General features: G+C 41.9%; 1 protein-coding gene across 2 annotated transcripts in view; it reads left to right on the plus strand.

The window, feature by feature from the left end:
• The window catches only part of LOC119655045 (protein vav), a 109,592-nt gene that overhangs the window by 53,129 nt on the left and 34,323 nt on the right, over positions 1 to 22,140 (plus strand). Inside the window, exons 2-4 of one of the 2 annotated variants that reach the window (XM_038060731.1) lie at positions 20,091 to 20,272; positions 20,489 to 20,563; positions 20,675 to 21,059. In XM_038060731.1, the coding sequence (XP_037916659.1) occupies positions 20,091 to 20,272; positions 20,489 to 20,563; positions 20,675 to 21,059 (642 nt within the window). The remainder of the gene's footprint in view (positions 1 to 20,090; positions 20,273 to 20,488; positions 20,564 to 20,674; positions 21,060 to 22,140) is intronic. The other variant, XM_038060732.1, reaches the window with a different exon arrangement.

Raw genomic sequence — 22,140 nt, forward strand, 5'->3', positions numbered from 1 at the left:
AGGGCACGGTACTGTCACAAACGATTACGAGTATGGTAGTTGGTGAACTTCTAGCAGATCTAACAAACACTGGAACATAGGTCCAGGGCTACGCTGATGACATTGTTTTTACCTGTAGGGGTAAATATTTGACAGAATTTAAACGAGCCAGTTGCATGAAGGCGTGCAGCCCGCCAATCGAGTTAAGACCAATATAGTACCATTCACTAGGAACCGGAAGTTTGATCATCTGAGAGCCATTAAATTGCATGGCATGGAAGTGAAACAATAAGCAAATATTTGGAATCAAGTCGTAGACAGATACATATTGAAAGCATATGACTGAAAGCTACATGGGCTCTAATGACTTGCAGGTCCATAACAGGGAAAAATGGGGATTCGCTCCGAAAACAATGCACTTTATAGGGCGGAATCGGGGCAGAAAAACAGAGGTCAACTCAACAGCCAAGGGGTTACACAAATCTGGAAGTCTTGGAAAGCTTTCTTGTGTATCAGTGGGACTTGTCTAACGGCATTCTTAGATGTCCTTCCATGATTGATTCCTCTACATTTGCAGATACAGACAAGGAGATAAATTTTCAGAATAGATTATCAGCGTTGAGGTGAACTGCCTGAATCAAAGGAAGATTGATGTTCTTTCCAGGCAATATTCCGAACTACTGATGGCAAGCGAAACGAAACAGTCCAGGATGCTCATGGGGGGATAGCGAAAATTGTTTAAATCTCTCCTCAAAGAGCCTCCGGATCATAGTTGGAATACTCAATGGTCACTGCAGGTTAAATTATCATCTGGGAAACCTATAGATATCTTCGGACACTGCAGATTCTAGCATGGCAATAGCTATGACCATCGTAGAGGAGGGAAATTCTCGCTTTTTCTCTCCTCTCTTGGCAGGAGTTAGTTGATAGTACACTTCCTGCCCGTCTGGAATGAATTCAATTTTGCTGGTCCACTTTGACAGTCATATCTTTTCCTTTTTTTCTAGTCTATTGCTTAGGTATCACATGTCGTCACAAACCTTTCCTTAATTTTTAGATAAAATCTATTTCTTCAGTAATTGTGGTTGTCACAATTTGTTTCTATGCTGGTAATCTTAAGCTTCAACTCTTTTTTCCTCGCACTCTTCCCTCCCATCAAAGTAAATGCTTTGCATCATTAATCGCGTGGTGGGGGAATGTACATGTCTTAAAAAAATCATTGTCGTAATAGAACAGAAATCTCTCTCTATACTAACTTTAAAACGAACATCATTTGGACGTACAATCTAAAAATATATGGTATTCTGTAATTTTCATAAAAAACATGCAGAAAATGATAAATCCCGTGTAAATACTTAATCTTCCCGGCATTTGCTTCTCCAGCAACTTCTCTGCATCGTGACCTTCAACATCTTAGCATCTTAAACTTGGGCTTAGGTACGGCGAAATAAAAAAAGTAGCAAAATTCCGTATACTCTTTCCCTTTTAAATTGCCCCATTCTTTCGAAGCAATGAACCCCCCTTGATCCGATCTAATATTTTTTCTGTTCTTTTGTGGTGCTTTATTAATATTCGCCATTATAAACATGACCGCCGCGGACCGCCAGGAGCCCTGGCGGCTTTGGCAAAGATAACATCAACAAATCACCTTAAAAATGGACATTAAACAGGTTTTCTCTTTTACTCGAATGATCCCCCAAAAAAATCAGCCGATTTGATGGTTTCTTGGAATCAATTCAATTCTTGTTCTACTACTTTGCCTAATCGTTCTTACACCTGGGAATTGAGTGGTTGTTTTTCGCCCCGAAGCCATGGTGAAAACAACAATTAAATATAACAACAAGAAGAACTGGAGCTTTATCAGACCTGTTGCGGCAGCCGTTCTTATTTGTCAAGATTTGATATAGAGCATAATTAGCGTGAAATGTTTTTTGTCTGCCGTTGTTTGGCTCTGATAATTTCTACCCAAATGATACCCAAGACGTTTTGGATGTAAGAAAAATGGTGACATCATCCTGACCATTATTAAATTTTCGAATAATTGGCGCCAGTATCAAACCGCCTGGATTTGAGCTAGACCCAAGTCCATTCGCATGGATACAATAGCGGTTGGTGTAATTATGTAAATAGTTAATTTCATGGTTGACAAAGGGACCTAGGGAGCAGGGCTACAGCCTGCTATGGAGCAGACGAAAATTGATATTTGTTGTCCTTGAGTGAACATGAAGACATAATGGCTCGACAGGTTGGAATATTGATTGTACGACCGACAAGATGAACTCCGCAACAGGATTATGTAATAAAAAGATGGTGTTGTTCGAGGCTGTATCCGTAAGACAAAAACAAAGATAAATGAGAGTGGCATTCTAAATATAGTTGAATGTGGAAAGGATGTGGACACGTGTGAGCCATTTATCTTGCGTCCTAAGCGTAGTAGGGGAATGAGAACATGGTTTGAAGTGCTTAAAGTGATTACGTTATCCTTGCTGAAGAAACGTGTTTACTTTGTAGTATTTCCCTATTGTATCATTTGACGTTCAAGTATTTACGGACATAAAAACTCAGTATGGGCAAAACCACAAAAAGGCCGAGTCCATTATGGTTCTATCGCAAATTTGCTTCTCTTCCCAGGGCAGATTAATTTTCTTTAGGATTTCGTTTATCTTCATTAGCATAACCTTGCAAAATATATGTGCGTTGTGGGCTAACTTTATTGAAAATAGTATCACCTCTTTCCTCTACACTCTGTCTAGCTCAGTTTTTATCATAGTAACATAAATGTTTTAGAAACACGAATATTTTAATTCCCAGTAAATGCCTGGTGGAATTTTCATCTCGCTATTCACTATTGTTATTTAGCTGTGTTACTTAATCATTGTTTTTAAATCTTCATGAACCAATATACAATAACAACAGTCCTTCCAGTGTACGGATGCATGGGATCATTCCAACCCGGCAACTGTCCTTCATTTAAGGACCATAAAGCCGACTTAACGAACGTAATGGAAGCATGCTTGCATGCTAAATCATAGAATGTTCCACAACTTTGCAAGCGTTTCAGTGCAACAGAATTTCAACAACAATCCCCTCGATCTCTGCCACCACATACAAAATTGGCGACTTTCGAGCCAACTAAATAACATCCTTGGCATGTTTTGCAATTCCTGCTCAATTAGGGAAAAAAGGTGAGTAAAAGCATTTCCACGCTGGACACTTGTGTTCGTGAGGTTTTGCATCAGATCGTGACCAAGGCCAGAAAATGAATTTGCCTTTAATCCGAAGCATAAGAAATTATCAGTTTCGCTCGACGAGCCCTCCGCGTCTGCGGCAAAACTCAACCGTTTGGGGTAAAAGACGATAACATGCATCTGGAAATGGAACGTTGGATTCGTGGGTGGACATTTCCGTACAAGAATCTTTCTTTGGAAGGCTATTCGATCAATGGCGGAAATGTATGGCAAGCGAAGGACCATATTTTGAATTCTGAAGCTAACTTTTTATTTTTGTATAGAATGGAACTCTAAAACCGGTAAAACTATCTAATTCTCCCAATTATCTTGCGAAATATTTTGCAATAACTGCAAGAACAAAACTGACCCCATTGCATCCTAATGTACCGTTACAGTAAACCCTCTAATACGCTTCAAGGCCTAGATCCAATTAGATTCACGCGCCACTGATGATCACTATTATTAATAGAGTTCAAACTGCTTCATGTCTTCTCTCCACCCTTTCTCTAGTTGATTTCCTTACTAAGAATTTTGACGCCAATATCGAATCTGTTCCCGATGGTCTTTCAAATCTCTTCCCGCTAAATGCCAGACAATGCATTTCTCCTCCTCTTAGCATATCTATCATTAAGATGATACAGCGTCTGATGAGTTACCTCTGCCCTGGACGAAACCGAACTCGGTAATTAACATCGATTTTGTCCAAATCCGCTTCACTCAATTTTTATGTATTGAATATTACATACCTCGTCTCTTAATGGTTAGGTAATCCGCTAATTTTTCTTTCTCTCTGGTATATTGACCTTTTTTGTTTCTCATTTGCGATTGGTCTTGATCCTATGATTCTCCATTTTTTGGAGTGCAATAGCTGACGCAACGTGTCGCTAACTGATGCAATGCACCTATTTCAGCAGGATTCCGAAAGTAATTGGAACCACCTACGAGTTAAACTCCGGGTAAACTGTGTCGGGTTCTAATATCTGAAGCAATATAAAACAATATTTTCCGTTTCCTCGAAAACGCTGAGAAATTTTGTTTCCTCTTGATGAAATCGACCGCCGAAACTAAGCAAAATCAAATTTTACGAGTGGTTTTCACGTTTTAAAAATGGAGAAATGTCTGTTGGATACCAACCCCGCCAAATTTGTTCGTTGCCTCCTTGTGCTATCCCGAAGCAAATCAGCAGCAGGTGGCTTTCCTCGCCCCAAAAAAGTTCGCGAAGTGAAGCCAAACATTAAGACAATGTTCATTTGTGTCTTTGATTGCAGAGGTGTTGTGCACGCAAAAATCGTTTCCTCGGGTCGAACTGTCAACCAAAAGTTATACTTGGAAGTGTCGAAAAGATTGAGGCAAAGTACCAGGATGAAAGGGCAGATCTTTTGCGTCCAGACGACTGGTTCTTTCACCATGGCAGTGCTCCTGCCTATTCCATAATGCAGTTTTTGATTAAAAACGGCGTAACACTCATCGGATCCATCCCCTGCGATTTATTTTATTTTTATTCCTCAAAATGTATATGAAATTGGGTCCCCCTCGTATGTTCCTTCTTCTCCCATGTGCTTTTATCCAACTTGATTAACTGCGAGACCAATAAAAGCATTCGCCTGAGACGTGCCCTATGGAAGAAGCTTCAGTTTTCCAGAAGTCACTAATTTAAAGGATTTCAAGCTGCTTTGGTAACCCCACTTAATCTTTCCTTACTACCATGGCATTTGGCTGGCTTTACTGACAATTCTCAGCAACAAGCCTACTACTTTCCGGGTGTACCTATTAAGAATCTTTTCCGGGTGTACATCTTGCTCCCCTGCTGCTTCTATGCCTCCTTTAAGTGCACACTGTTTTAGAGTCCTTATTGATAAGCCAGACCTGATTGCGATGAACTTCTTAACCTTTTCCTTATTGATTTTAAATAATGTGTCTCTCTCCTTCTATACATGGTTTTCAAGAGGGCCTTATTATCCTTGTTATCAAAAGCAGTGACCCTAAACTAGTTATGAACTATGTTTTAATGATTACTCATCCCCTTTTGACTCTCCTTCCTTTGGAGGTGCACAAAGCTAGACTAGGTCCCCTTTTATTTCCACTTTGTATTAATATGACATTCATTCCCTTTTTCGGTGCTTAATTTATGCGGATCACTTTAAATTGTTTAGATTGGCTGCGTATCCACTAGCGTGTGTTTACTTGCAACTTAATATAGAGAGTCGATCTGTTACTCGTTCAAATCCCCGCATCCACTTGGTGTTGGACCGGACCAAAACAACTTGCTACCAATTTTCTGGGTACATGGATCCATCTTTTGTAGCTTAGCACTCAAGTGATCAAAAATATTCGACGAAGATAGTTTACAGTTTCGTCCAGGTCAGAGACAATTCATCAGACGTTGCCTCACCAGTGCTCTGGAAGCAGTGTGATCCAAGCAGAGCAGAGATGAGGCAGCGTTTGATGAGTTACTTCTGCCCAGGAAGAAACCATAGCCCGATTTCGTCTTTTATATTATAAAGGAAGTGACAATAAATAACATTAAAAACGAGGAAACTGAAAGGCTTTTCGCAGGCAGGTTGACTCTTAAAGGATAAAAGGGGAACCAACTAAGGATCCATAAAATTATTTTTAACCCTCGTCTTCTCTCAAGATCCCCTACAGTTCATGAGGTCGTTTTTTTTCACCAATTACACTTTATACAATCCCGTAGGGCAAGTTTATTGTTCGATTTGTAATAAAGCAGTATTCGTCTCATTAGATCATCTTTATTGATTTGAAGCTATGCGTGCTTCAACTGGTTTGGAGCATTAAGAAGAAATGTCTACCTTCTTATATGAACCTACAAGAGACAAGATAGCGAGCAGTTGTAGGTTCTCGCCGTACACTAGATCAACAAAGCTGGCAGCAAACTCTTCACTGGAGGCTGTACGGGGCTAAGCAAGATCCGCGACCAGGACGGATCGCTCCGTACCATAATAGCGGCCTTTAGTGTCTGATGCAAACGTTTCAGCATCCCATTTGGGCTGCAGGTGGTATGCAGGTGGTATGCAGGTGTTCGATAACGTTTGACATCGAGGAGCTTTTCAAGTTCCGTGAAGAAAGCAGATTCGAATTGCATTCCCCGGTCTGTGATTATTTCGGCTGGAATACCAAAGTACGGAATCCACTGTCGATATAGGGCCTCAGCACATGATTGGCATGTAATGTCCTTTAAAAGAATTGCCTCAGGTTGCCACGTAAACCGATCAATGATGGTGAAGCAATATTCGTAACCATACGGGTTTCGCAAAGGACCTACAATGGTGTGTAAGCGCTTTGTTAACCTAGGGAATATACTTACTTCTTTCTTAACATACCTAGCACTTCTGACATGGGATGCACTTTCCGGCCCAAGAATTGACGTCTTTATTCATGAACGGTCAGAAATATTTGTTAGCAATCAGCCAGTTCGTTGTCCGAATGCCGGGAACCGTGAAAAATCAATTGCCGCTTGGATGTTTATCTCTAATATCCGGACAAAGCGCCATGTTGAATGTCTAATGTAAACTGGCTGCTGAAGGTCAAATGCCGAAGTTGGCAAAGGGATGCTCTGTTGGCTTTTCTGCCGTTAGTTAAAAGTTACAGGTTTATGGTCCGTGAACGACTTGCCTTCGAGGGAAAAACGAAGGAACTTGATGCTCAAATAGGCGGCTAATAGCTCACGATGGTAAGCGCTGTAGTTCCCGAGCGGGATTCGAGAGGAAATTCAACGGCTTATTCACTTTCTAGCGAATCACCAGTTGTGATATCTGAACCACGACGGACGAACACGGCTCGCTGTGCATCCTGTTCAGAGAATATCGAAAGGGTATCGTCAACCAGCTGGTCGGTGGTCTCAAACGCCTGAACAGCTGCTGCAGGCCACCAAACCTCCCTCGATTCCTTGGTTTTTGGTCCAGACAGGAAGGCGTTAAGGAGGGACTGCTACTGAACGGCTTTGGGCAGGAAACGACGGTGTCAGTTTAACATGCCTAAGAACCTTCTGAGCTCTTTTACCATTTTAGACAGCGTAAAACTCGCGATCGTCCGCCAGGGAAATGAAGTAGCTTAAACATTTCACGTGCGGTAGGAGAAATTTGTATTTTTCAGTATTCAGAACTAGGCCATGATCAAAGAAGCGTCGAAAAATACACTCGAGGTGTGCCAAATGCTCGAACTTGCTGGAGGAGGTAACCAGGACATCATTCAAGTAGACGAAATAGAAGTCCAAGTTTCGTAATACAGAGTGGATGGGTCTTCGGAAAGTTTGCGCCGCCAGGCCAAAAGTCATAAGCCTGAGCTCGAAGAGTTCCAAATCGAATATCTTCGCTACAGGTATGATGGTGGGACATGGTGAGATCCAGGTTGAGGAATGACGTCAGTTTGCTAAGTAATGTGCAGGGTCTCTGCAGAATGGCATGGGGTCCATCTGAGTATTCAGGCGTCTGTAATCTCCACAAGGTCGCTCTTCGTCCTCACACTTATAACTAAATGGAGTGGAAATGACTAACAGCTGTCGGAGGGTCTATATAAACCCTGCCTAAAGAGTTGTTCAAGTTCTTTCTGTATAGTAGCGAGCTTCTGGGGTGTTAAACAACGCACCACGTCGAAGTGCTGAACATAAGCATCATGGGAATAATGGGAAGGGTGTTGTTGTGCGAACAGGTTGAAATTGTTGCTACGGATTTAACAGAGGTTGTGAAGCAGGAAGTCAATGCCTAATATGGGGATGCTGCATCATGAAGAAGTCCTATACAAGCCAAAATTGACGTGTACTTGTAAGTGTTTATGGGTGAAACGTTTGCTGCATTAATTTGAGCTGCTGTGGATATAATTTCCTGGATCTAGTGACGGGAGGACCAAGACCTCGTACACTGTTAGGCGATGTGTTGCTGTCAGTGCGGCCATATTGGTTGTGACGGTAACCATTTACATTCGCATTTCCGTTACCTCAGTAATCTCGCAAGATACTTCACGGAGCGCACGTGCACCTCGTGTATTTTATTAGCTGTCGCAACCAATAGCTCCAAGAAGTCGCCATCGGGACACACTAACACGGCCTGCGTGCCCTCCGGCGGTCGCCGAAGCCACAAAAACTTCAGGAGCTTCGTGCCAACTCGTCCCCACCCAGCTGCCTCACTTCACGTAGCAGCTGACTGCAGTCGTCAACAGTCAAGTTCGTCAACAAATGATTCAACTTTGCTGTCTTACGTAATGACAGGTCCTTGATGAGCTATTTTTTGAGTGAAGCTTAGTAGCCCTTCCCCAGAACATCCGCGATGACCGTGACTGATTCCTCTGCCAGCCCCACGGGCGTATGGTTATATCAGATGGCGTCCGTAGCGACGCCCGCCAACGTAACCTGGAACTCTAGTTGGGGTTCTACCTCGACAGTTATGGGTGCAGAAGGTCCTGGGGTATCTTTCCTTTCGCGAAACAACAATAACCAAAATCGAACTTGTGCAGAGCGTCGAGACGCAACAAAATCACCAATAAGACTAAACCCAAACTTCGTATAGGTTCGGCCAATAAATTCTAAGAAGATATGGAACTGCTTCTCAAAAGTCATTTACATTTTTTGCGGGTTATAGGAAGAAGAACGCCTGAACGCGTGAATTAACAACTTCACAAGACACGTCCTTAGTCCTCGTCATCCAGAATATTGGCTTGGTTGCGAATGCCGATGCCCTTTGCCAACAGCTCTTCCTTAGGACTAATTTTCGTTCAAGTTACATCTTCTAATAGAGCCACGTTTAGCTTCACCGAAGCTCGAATACTATTCATAATTTGAGCCAATTCTGATCCTCACTTTGTCTATATTCGTTTTGAAGTTGGAACCATCACAATCAGGTCCATCGGGATTGGTGTTCGAGACCAATATGGTGAAGTTGACACCTCAGTGACTTGGGGCATCGCGCAGTTTGTCTCTTTCTTTTCTTCTTTTGTGCGTTTTAATCCCAATTCTATTCTATAGACGAGAATATATCAACATCAGCGTGCTTTTTCCTTTCAGAAACCTATCATATCATCATGTTATGGAGTGTTAATTTAAAAATCCTTGGTCGAGGGTTTTTGACATTGGGACTTAAGGCCGAAAGGTACGACTTTCTAATATTCACTTCAGACCCATCCTATCGTTCAAACCACCTTCGTGTGCCTTGCTAGTTTCCATTGCTTTAGTTTTTCGTATATTTTTTGGTTCAGGACGCGGAACCTATTTATTCCCACATGTTTGTCAAACGGGTGTGATTTGATTTGAGGTAATAAATGTCTTTTATCTAAAGAATAAATGAAAATTCTACCATGCATCATCGTTGAAATTAAACACCACACTACGTCGGGGCAATCCACCCTGCTAAAAATTGTTTACATTTAATCATGTTACAAGTTTGTCTTGTCGAATTCCAATGTTTATTTTTCGCTCCAATAAATTTATTGATGAAATTGTCACATATTTCATTCGAAAAGCTCCCCGGAGATACACCGGAACATACCATCTCATAAATATTTGATATTTGTTTACAATAGGCAATCAATTCAATTGGAATCACAAAAGAAAATGCTACACTTAACCGTCCTCCAAAATACCAAATGCGAGCGACATTTCCTCCATTTACCACTGCAGAAGTTGAATCCCCAAAACGTGGAGGTCAGACAAATCAAATAATAGACGCCGGAGAAATTTCATGAAAATTCAGACCGTCATCAAATCCCATCCTAAGCCCCTCACCGTGGAAAGTGACTTTAAAATTTCAATTTCCTTCCAACCGGAAAATAAGGGTCGTAAAAGAAGAAGGCAATATCTTTAGATCCGCTGTGTTTCTTTCTTGGTTTTTCGATTAAATTTGTGTTTATTTTCTTTTTTATTGGATAAGAGAAAACCAGGCGGAAAAACAGGAAGACGAGCAGAGTGTCAAACTCTCACCTAGCTAGCACCCACGTGTGGATAAACATGAAAACCTCTCAAGAGTAAACAAAAGATGAATACACAACTTTTTTTAAGTGGATTGAAGCCTGTAATGAAGAAAAAGGGATCCTATTTCTAGCGAGATATTAATAGAATTGCTGAGGCGGCGGAAGATATCATATTTGAATTTTCCTTTTTCTGGAGAGGGGTCTTTATTCGATTTGAATTGAAATGGAAATGTTCGATAAAGTCGATCTTTTATGCAGAAAGATGAGAAATTGATAGCTACTCGGGGTAGATTTGATTATGTTCGTGTGATTTATAGCTGACTAAGTCTGTTATTGAAATTTGGTGTCATTTCTACATACTTTGATGTGTTCAGCTTTCTTTATGATGTTTAAGCTTTGTTATTCCTTTTTGGGAACAGGTGTTAATTGTATTTTCTTTATACTGAACGTCTGGATCCAGTCGAAGGAATGGAATGGAATGATACGTTATTTGTCTTCAAATATATCACTTGACGATATTCCCCAACTACAAAATGTCAGTAATAATTCTTATCTGTCAATTGCAACCTGGGGCATGCAATGGCATCCTTGATCACTATGTAGCTGCTCTGAGTGTTCTGGGGTTAGTCCACTTGCTACCTTGTCATTGGGAGCACCTCCATCGACCGCTGGTCTTGGGGTACTTAAATTGTAGAATTTAACACCAGCCAGCTTTAGAGATTTTGAGCAACAGCCTCTCGAACACGTTACCCCAGGTTAGAATCACGGTCATCTTGGCTTATCACTTATACAACACTAAGTGTGATAATAATGAAACTGAAACAGTCTCATTGACACCTGAAATTGTGTGGATGCCCTACACACCACAAAGTAGTGAACAGGAGAAATACAGACTTATCTCATTCTCGAATTATCTTCTCTGTTCACAGTATTCAACCTATTGCCCACATCACCTCTATCCCTTGCAACCTTATACAATAAATTAGGGAATATTCTAGGTTTTGGGGTGTATTGTTCCAATCGGGGAAGTTGGGGAAATAGTAAGGGCAAACTTGAGCAACCAGCTCCTATAATGTCCTCTATGCCTTACAAGGAATTGTGTAAGATGGAAGTTCACATCCTCATGTCTTGAAGTCCACTTCTTGGGAATCAGGCTGTGGGTCTACCAATCCTTTTGTGTCTATCTTTGTCGCTATTTTCGGTGGGTTTCGTTACTCGTTACCCTTCAATTTTCTTCTGGTGACACTGATAAATTGTACCACCTTTACTTATAAAAGCTCTTTGCGAGGACATCATACCTCCTCCGAGACAAGTACGACAAATAAAAATGACATTCCAGAAGAGATACCCCAGCACAGAGTCTTGCGGCAGCATACTCACGTCGTTCCGTCATACGTTGTTATAAGAGGATTTTCTTACAGAGAGTGGCCCTCTACAGGTTTGATGAAATACTTCGGAGCCTTATCTGTACAAAGTACGTATTCTTGGCGTCTAGGATCACTCCCTCACAGTATTCTTGCTAATTTCACTATCACGATCATTTCGTTTCATTTCATCATCGAACTCGACAAAATCCATTTTGGTTCTCTCAAAATTCATCTTCAGTTCAAATGGTAGAGAGTAGTCTATCGGAGATTGACCTCCCTCATAGGGTTTTTCTCAGTGTAGAAGAGATATCAGGCGATAAGAAGATCTATTCGGTCTTTCATTATCAGTAGCAGAATTAGCCCGTTTTCTCATGACGCAGGAAATATCCTTTCTATAACACTTACTTTGGAGGCTTCAGGAAATGCATCCGGTGTCGTTCTAATAAAGTAAGTGATCTCTAAGGAACTCTACCTAAGCCCGGCGCCTTGCTGTTAGCATTCCTTTCACAGAAATTTTTTTTTTAACTCCTTGCTCCAACATCGTTAGTCGATCGGTGTATGGTGTTTGAAACGTGGGGAAGCTTCGGCAACAATTTTTCTCAAAAGCCTCCGACAGGATATTTTCGTGGGTCTTATCTTCTGATTTAACTTCTTCTTGAGTCCGTCTAATACGACTCACCTCCTCTCCTAGTCAATTCAATTTGCCTTCGGTTTTGTCTTTCCGCAGAATATCAGCGTCTCCTGTTGGATATAATGATTACTTCTGGTCTAATTTTCGCCTTGACTCTCCTTGTCAACTACTTTACTCCTGTCTTTTTTTCAATGATCGAGATCTACTGCCTTCGAAAATAGTACTCGTCCCGCTGACTTGCTCGTCATCTTTTTACCTGCCTTTTATATCTACCCGCTTGCCGATGACTTTGGCGATATGGCTTACGTCGATTGGACAATTTTGCTTGCCAAGTTCATTCCATGATTGATGACAGAGAATCAAAAAGCGCATCGCTTGAAGGTTTGTCAGGAGGGTTTATGGCAACGACGTGGAGATCACCGTGTGGTCGTCCCAGTGGAAGTCAAAAAATTCACCAAAACCAAAAAAAGCTAGCCAGGTTTTCTTCGATTCGAAGAATGTCATCTATCATGAATTCCTCCCACAAGGTAAGATAATCAATCGTTATCTATACCTCCAAACCCTGAGAACTTTCCACCAAAAGATTCGTTGGAAGAGGCCAGAATTGTGGGCAACAAGCGATTCCACCACGACAACGCCACTTGTCACACTGCGCTCCTTATTCGCAAGTTTTTTTACCAACCCTTCCACATCTCCCGTATTTTCCTGACCTGGCTCCGTGTGACTTCTGGCTATTCCTAAAGTACCCAATGAAAGGACAGCGGTTTCAGACGATAACGAGGAGATCAAGGAAAAAAACACAGGAATTGCTGAACAACATCTGTGAAACCGAGTTTTGCAGATGCATGGAACAGTGGAAAAACCGGTGGGAGAAATGTATTCGCCCCCAAAGGGAGTATTTTGGAGGGGATAAATTAGAACAATTGTAAATATCTGTAATGACGATTAATTGAGTTATATCGGATGTGATCAAAACGTGTCGCGTCAGATGTTGCGTTGGACGAGTGTCGTGACACGTTTTGATCATATCCGAAATAAGGATATATGTGATCGATATGGGGTTGCACCGATCGTGGAAAAATTGCGAGAGAAGGGTTTTCAATGGTGTGGTCATGTAATTCGCGCAAACGGCAATTCACTTGCTAAGATTGACCTAAACACCAAAGTTGATGGTAAACGACCAAAAGGCGGCCGAAACAACGGTGGCTTGATACGCTGGATGCGGATTTAAAAGCCTCTAAATTGCATCCAGACCAGGCATTTGATAGGGCCAAATGGCGAAACCGATCACGGCGAGCCGACTCCGCTTGTGAACGGGACGAAGACTGACGAAAAAGAAAGAGATGTTATTGAGGAAGTCAGATCTCGTACGGCTCCGCAAAGCCCACTTTAATAGGTGGCGATCTCAAAGCCATCGATTTCTCATCCATCAGTACTCGCTAGTTTCATTTCTCCATCTGTAGCATTAAATACTGCAGCAGGCAGACCTCCTAATATTGCAGCACTGCAATTGCTGAATATCAACAGCCACAGGAAGTCCATTACAGGCTCTGTAGCTCTCCAGAAGGAGCCCCCTTTCTATACTTCCTATGTTAGTTTGAACTAACTAACTAACTAGCTGTCCTTCGGTCTATTTATATATTTATATTAACTAATGTGTTTCCTTTAGTTTAAGGTGCGGTCCACCATTAATACGCGGTTTACCAGGGTTAGAAATATAGCAAAGTTGCGTTCGAGCCGACTGGTTACTACTTCACCCGGGTGATTGTAGTGCTCATGCCGAGAGTAATATAAGCGTCCCACCGACACGTACGGAAAAGGCCACTTGCAATATGATGCTGGCATTAATTATTGTAGTCATCGCTAAACATTTTTCATATATGTTACGTTTATGCTAGTGACTGGCTCGGAAAGATTGTTATCGCCATTCTTATACCTACGAACCTTTCACTGCATCGCATATCTAAGAACTGTATGGCCTATTCACTGCCATTTCCGTCATATGTCGGCATAATTATTCATTCCCAATGGCTCAGCGAAGACAGATGTTTACTGTTGTTTGAAGTTTACAAGTAACAGTAGGAGTAACTTTTGGTGAGCTGCTTCCATGTAGCCACCTTAACATGGTTCTGAGGTTTGGGTGCCTAAATTTCCAGGTTTTCGCTCAAACAGCGAAAGTAACTTTATTGTTGTTGGTTCGCAAGTCGTAATGACTTCAGTGCCAGATGAATATGTACGCCATAGGTAGATTCGCCTCCTTCAACCTCGAAAGCATCTTTATGAGTCGGAACATAACTGGCAGCTTGGCGGTGAGCAAGGCACTTAGGTCAAACCAGGTGAAGCCCAAACTAGTATGGGAATGCCTTGAGCAACTGAACACACTCGACTCGCGCAATACCATCTGGATACTCTGGGTTCTAGGAAATATTGGGTTAGAAGAGAATGAAGTAACGGACGAATTGGCGAAGAAGGGAGCAGAAATACTTCAACTCGGAATAGAACACTTCTGTGGAATCGGAAACGGGCATTGAAAAATTAAGTGCAACTATTGAGGAGACTATACCTACCAGGAAGGAACAGTCAGTCATCTATGGCGGTGCGCACTATGTCCATTCTAAAAGTTTCCACAGTGCGTTTCAGTCGATATTAAGTCTCTGAGGACATCATACTCCCTAAAATTGACTTTAATTTGCAGTCTAATGGATTAAGGTCTGGATTATCAGGAGGCTAATTATCTGCAGAAATAAAACTGAAGACATTGTTTTCGAGCCACATATTTTTTGAAAAGGGATTGACTAAGAGCCTATTTCAGCTTACAAAGACTGTTCCGCTCGAAACGTCTCACCATAGGGCCAAAGCTCTTACTGTACAAGACTATGATCTTGCCAGTCCTCATGTATTCCTCGGAAACTTGGGTTCTTAGCAAGGAAAATTGCGAACTCTCGGCCGCGTTCGAGAGAAGAATCCTCCGAAGAATTTTTGGCCCCCTACATGAGGATGGACGATTCTGTGGTCTACATAACGACGAAATCTATGAGCGATACCATGACCGTCCGGTTGTGGATAAAATCCGGCTCAATAGGTTACGGTGGGCGGGTCACTTAATTCGTATGGATGAGGACGATCCCACCCGGAAGGTCTATAAAGGCAATATCTATGGTAGAAAAAGAAGAGGCAGACCCCGCTTAAGATGGAGTGATGGCGTAGGTCAGGACGCCAGACAGCTTTTAGGGATATCGAATCGGTTGAGCTCGGCGCAAAACCGGGATGTCTGGAGTTCCTTATTAAGGCAGGCCTAGACCGGATACCGGTTGTTGCGCCGTTGATGATGATGACGATTGACTCAGAGGTTTAACAATGGCTTCCAAAATATCTGCTTGGTACACTGCTCGCGATGTTTTTACTAATTTTCCGTAGAAATGAATGCTGGTGGCACCATGGTAACTAACACCTCAATAAACTATCATTGGTGTTTTGATTTAAAATTCTAGGTCTTCCTTAGACCCGGACTATGAAGAGGCTATTCAATTCACTAATTTTTCAGGAGTTTCGAAGGATTTTTTGAGTCGTTGTCGTGCGAGAGTAGTCAATCGTCAACCCTTTTTCTCGGACAGCTGTGCCAAATATTCAACGCTGTCTCGACGAAATATGATTGCCAGTGATCCCTATGAATGACAAATAACATCAACTACGCCCCATCGTTGCCGATTCCTTGAGTTTTTTTTCAGTCCCTCACTCGTCGGTTATCTTGTGATAGTGGATTTCATTATGTCTGATAGCCAGAAATGAAGTTGTCATCTTTTCGTAATGAATAACCTGTCCATTGCCATTTTGACTTTCTATTTATTTCTCAACGAAAGCGTCGTACAAAAACCAACGATTTTACCGCTGACCAGAAGTTTTCACACAACAGGGCTTCCCCCGAAAACATGGATTGAATCTAATTGAGATTCTGAGTAAAATCCATTTGCACTAATTTTTATGACAGATTCGTAAATATTTATGGAGGATTGATGGCTGGTGACCATTTACTATTATGGATAATTCTCTCTGAATATTTATCGCTGAGTTCTCATAAGGGCTCACTACAGTTCCTTTAAATATTAAGAATTTTATCAGAAGTTAACATTTAATGCTGCCAGTGTTTACAATATTCACCTCCAAATGCGATATGCTTTGTAAACATCTGCTCTTCTGGATAAAATTTTTTCAGTTGGAATTCAGAAGTATTTACTTAAAATATTCCATTCCCAACATTTACATAGATAGACAAATATTTTTTTGTTGTTGTTGTTATGCTCTAAATTAAGGTCGAATAATTTAATTCTTGAAAACAATTGCCATTTCCTCTATACTTTTATTAGCAAAAAGTAAACAAATGATTCGCAGAATCAGATATTCTTGTGCTAAATACCTAGAGACTAGAAGGGGAATTGCTCTTTGCATAAAGGAGTAGATTACTAGAGCACTTGGAAGATTCATCCAAGCGGGGAATGCTGCAGGTCAAAAGGGTTGTGGAAAAAGCCCCGTACTCGGAGGGTATGAAGCATACTCTGAATGTATACCTTGCAACTAGAGAAAGGGTGTCGGCTGCTGGTATTTTCAAGGTATGGAGGGGATATATTGCGAGGTAGCATATGATCTGCTCTGACAAACCCAGGCAACAATATGGCCTTATGGAAAACAGACTATTCAAGTAATGATGGACGTCTATAACTTTGTATTTGTTATTGCCACAATAGTTGGTTAGTTAGTTAGTTTAGTTCACTGTGGGGAGACGCAGCTCCGAGCACTCCGGCCATTGTTATGCCCATTCTACTATCCTCATAAATCGTCTATTCAATGGCTTCCCGCCTACGGCGTTCGTAGGCTTTAGCGAATCTGAGCACAGCTCCCTAGGCAGAGAGTGTGCATATTCTTCATTGAAGAAAACCTTGCCAAGGTGTCTTCGTCTGAAAGTTGAGGAGGCCGGGCAGCTGCATAAAAAGTGCAGGGCCGTCTCCTCCTTCTCCTTGTCACATTGGCTGCACATAGCCGAAACCACTACCCCAATCTTTTCCATATGGTAGTTTAAGGAGCATGTCCCACATCTTAAGTACTTCTCTTTTCAAAGACGAATCTGGAAACCATATGGTCGGTCGGCATCAGGACTACCGGATGTTTGTCAATGAATTTCCAGATAGACGCATGACCGTGTGATTGGCCGCCTTTCCACGCCCCAATGGTATTGAGTCTGTATGCGTCATTGGCTCCTTTCCCTTTCACCTCCAAGTGAATGGGAGTAAATTTAGGATAGCTTCAATTGCCTCAGTCGACTTAGTACTCATTGCTCTAGTGATACCAAGTCTCTGAATCTGCGTTAGCAGCTTCCTGATATTAGCAAAGTTCATGCATGCATGCATATATCAAAATGGGTTTTATAATGGATGTATACATCCAGTATATCCGTTTTGGTGAAAGTCCCCAGTTCTTACCTATCGCATTCCTACAGCATCAGAGCAATCTGCAGGATTTCTGATATTGTTCCTGGATATGGTGCTTCACGTTAACTTGGAGTCGCAATGAACTTCTAAATACTTGACAGTTCCAGCTGGATTTCCTAAGGTGGGTATAGCTGTCCCACCTGATGTTCCTAGTGAACATAACTAGTCCAGTCTTCCTAGCGTTCACCGTGAGTCCATTGCGCCAACTGTGGATTTCATGCAGAGTGGCATTCAAGCGGTCACATACTGTTGCCACAAACTTGCCGGTAATTGGTAATCAGTTAAACTGATCGATCGAAAGCTTTTTGCGTCTGTATAGGTGGGTTTCCCTAGTTTGGGAATGAATAACACCTTCACATCACGACATTTAATTGGAGTATGAGCATGCGCGATATATATTCTGAATGTGTAGATCCTGGGCATCCATTCCCTCTATTACTAACGCAGGAGTGATGCCATCCGGACCTGCAGACTTCATGGAACACCTATGGAACTACTTACTACTTTGCATGCCAGATTCCAGTCTCTCGGTTGAGGGCTGTATGCACCTGTCGACCTCGAGATAAGATGGTTTGCTGTCTCTGGGAACGTCTTCCATCGCTTCCATTCGCATACAACAGGTCAGTATGTTGGAAGTTTAGGCCCCTGACTATATAAATGTCTTGCAGCTGTCGATCCGACGATTGATAAGTGTAGTCGCTGCTTTATAATGCTGCAAATTTATTTGGGAAATTTAGCACATCATCTACGTTTCAGATGAAGATGGCGAACTTTAGCTGTAACGTTTTACGGCATACATCAACCGACTCAAAGCAAAGCTTATTGCCTTGCGAGGACGCTATCTTTACAGCTAGGAGGAGCTTGTTCCTAAGCTGTTCGCACTGCTCAGTATCGTAACCGGATAGATTACAGTCGTCATCGGCTTCGATAGCCCTGGCTGCAAACCGGCTTCGATAGCCTTGGCTGCAAATGAAGGCCTAGCCGTCACAGCTCTTGGGTTGTGCGTTGCTCGGAGGCGGTTTGCCCGGAGGTGGTTTGTCCGAAGACTGTTTGCTGTCCGTGGACAGGTGCTTACCCATAGGCAAGACTTTAACTTCAGCAGATGGCGCCGATTGGAGCCTGGGGTCTGGAGTGCTGACAGAAGGAACCTGCTTCGGCTCGTCCGTTAAGGACTGGGTTCCAATTCGATTGGTTCCCACCTGAGTAAGTGGGGAATCTGAGCCTAGACTCAGGTTCTCTATCGATGAGCTTAGGGTTGCCTCTTCACTCGGGGTTGGATCGTCACGATCGAGGCTTAATTGTGTTTGTTTAACGGGTTTACTTTTTTTTTGTTTTTTCATAATTGGCTGCCATGGCCCCAGTTTTATCGGGGAAAGTAGGTCGACCTCGGCAAAGCCCCTTTTTGCCGAGACAAGGCTAGTTGAAACTGGGAGTCGCTTGGTACCCAGAGTTCATCGTTTATGGCCTCATCTTAACCCCTGTGACTTCGGCCTCGGCACGGTAATCACACCTTGGCTTGGGGTTTTGATTACAGCTTGGCTTCAGGTGTTACCTCCCGTTTCCTAGAGGATCTTCCTTACTGAGCTCCCCGACCACGACAAGTTACGTAATCGCCGAGGGAAATATAGCTGGTTAACCGCTGACTTGCTATGCTCTTCCTGGTGCCATGTTATTGCAGTACGAGGTGATATTAATCATCTTCGTTTAGAAGTCCAAGCCTTAAAATCATAGCCGGTAGTGTATCATTCGAGGCGTCGGAAATGGAGAGTTCAGTTGAAAACGGTCCAGGTATTTTCTGTGAAAGACTCCTTATTCTGAGAGAAACTGTATAAGGTTGTAGTTTGCTTCCTTTTAACTCGCCCAATTAATTCTCCCACCTCCTGGGGCAGGGAAGGAACAAACAGAGCACATGCGGTGTTGTTTATCCTCGCAGCCTTTTTATCAGGGTCATGGGTACTACATCTCAAAGTTTTATGTAGTAAATAGTTTCTTTTGAGTATTGTGGTGTTGCATGCTTCTGTAGCCTACCTGATAATTTGAACGACAATCTCCATGGCATTACCATCCAATTTTATATGATCTTCGGAAAATCTGCCTTCCTCAAAGCCTCCTAGTTCAACCAGACAGCCAGGCCATACTGTAAGCAGTATTTTACTCCCCGATCGACTTAAGGTTCTGGCTTGGTCCTCACTGTAAGTATAATACTGTAGTAAGTACGCAACGGGGGAGAGTTCGGGAACTAGCCCGAAGTAATGGGATAACGGTTCCAGGCTAGCTCTCTGACGATAAGGAGGTGTTTAGTTGGTGGTCTGACGACGTACCGTTGCGGGAGTCCAACACTCTGTGCGTAAATGCATTCATACTGGGGTTTGTTATTCAAAATCGGGAAAAATGTAAGCCTTAAATTAAAAACAACATTCCGCATATATAAATATCATATTTTCGTTGACTAATGTTGTGCTTTTATTTCATCTATTTGCAGTTTTTATGCAGCCAAAATATCAAATTGTTCTTGGAAACATGTAAAGCACATTTTGGAATCAAGGACGCGGATTTGTTCGAGCCTGCCATGCTTTACGACTTAACAAACTTCCGTGGAGTGCTGATAACATTATCAAAATTGTCACTGTGTAGAAGAGTGCAGCAGTTGCATCCCAATATTCCGTAAGTACAATCATTGGCCTCAAAACTTCGAATGACTGGAATGGACTTGAGTGTATTGTGGTGGCCAAAAAACCATCTCCATGCATTCATGTTCATTATAGGTCTTTTTGCCTGATTAAATCAGAGTCTATTTGTCAAAGATTAGGGAAAGATGAAGAAAACTTTCTTTGAAAGTATCACTCGGTTAATACCCTCTCATGATGAACATATTTTCAGGGGCTTCCATGCACAACTTTCGCCAAATGAACGAAGTCATTCCGACGAAGCAATTTACAGGGATTTGCATTCAACGTAAGTATTCAGATAAGGTCGCTCGTAACATCTTATGATGCTGAAGTTTCTATCATATCCTTACTATCCTTTCAACGTTCTCAATATTCTGAAACTAACCCATAAAATCAGACCGTCATCATCATCACTACCGCAAGAGTCATCGTCCAATCACAAACCTGCTCCTCCTGAAGAATCAAACGAGCAAACTGTCGAGAATCAAACCACCCCAAAAAGTGGCTCATTATCCGTCGATGAAGAAAATAGTGATGTAACAACGACCGAGAATGGAACAGATACAGGCGATGAGACGGATGAGAATAAATCGTCTTCGGTGCATAGTAACAATGAAACTCCTGTCGGTAACAGCAGCAATTTACAAGCAACGACAATAACAACGACAACCCTTTCAATAATTCATGGAGATAGTCCTGAAGAGCTGACTTGTACTTGTCACAAAAAGGAGCAGGAGAAAGTCTACGAGCGTTTGTGCTATCCGAAAATCAAAAAGGACGAGGTTATTGTCTGAACAGTTTCAGCTTGTAGTGATGATGGAAGCTATGGAAGTTTTGTAGCCGTTGCTTGCTGTTGCACGTAATTGTGCTATTTTTATGTTTCATTGTTGTTGGATTTTGCTAGCGCTTTTTGACCAACCAGATTTGTTGCAATAGATTTTTGATAGTTTTCAAAGATAATCGACATTTTTGATATCATTCAGTTTTTGTCTTTATTTTGCATTGCAACTGGATGTGGATAAAATCTTTTGATTTGTACTTCTTGGAGGAGCCCCTCAGTCTAGTTCCATCCGCCTTTGCTGGTTTTCAGAAACGTATCTACAAAGTTATACTGAATTTATGTCGGTTCTTAAGATTTAATAATTTCATAGAATCAAGACCTGAATGCAGGCAACATTTCATGCAAAGCACCTTATTTTTGCCTCAGTGTATCCGAGCCATTGACAAATAGCTTTGGCATGGCTCCAAGTCAGCATAGTATTTCACGTGGCGAAAATGGCACTCGTGCTCGGTTAGATACATGGAGCAAAAGAAAAAGATGAAGGAAGAAATCCTTTGTTTTCATAACGAATAGATAGAAAAAAGCTGAATATATTGATTAAATAGTACTTCGTTGTAGAAAAAAAGAAATATTTCATACTGTGAAAGATAATTTATAGTTAAGGATCTTTGATCTCCACACTTTTTGTATGAGTCTATTAAATTGAACCGCTGTAGATCCTCTATAAATTACACTAGATTTTTTATGCACAGCCATCGATGAATGAAAAAGTTTTCTCTAATTACCTGAATCGTGCAATTTTCAATGCTATTTAGAGGAATTTCCTCAAGATTCGACGTGAACAGTCCAAGCCTTGAGGCACTCTCCACGTGTGCTGTGCCATTCTTGAGATTTAATAATCCCAAACGGTGGATCCTTGAGATTCAATAGTCCTGAACAAAAATTATTTCCTTTTTACCTTGAGACCGGATTTTCACAGCCTCTGGCTTCGTGTATGTGTTGGTCACAGTCAATAGGCAATTTCCTGTAGAAAACGCGTAGATGATTTGGTAGAGGAAATCCCACGTATTTTTAGCTTAGGA

This window comes from Hermetia illucens, chromosome 4 (assembly GCF_905115235.1).
Source record: "Hermetia illucens chromosome 4, iHerIll2.2.curated.20191125, whole genome shotgun sequence".
NCBI lineage: Eukaryota > Metazoa > Arthropoda > Insecta > Diptera > Stratiomyidae > Hermetia > Hermetia illucens.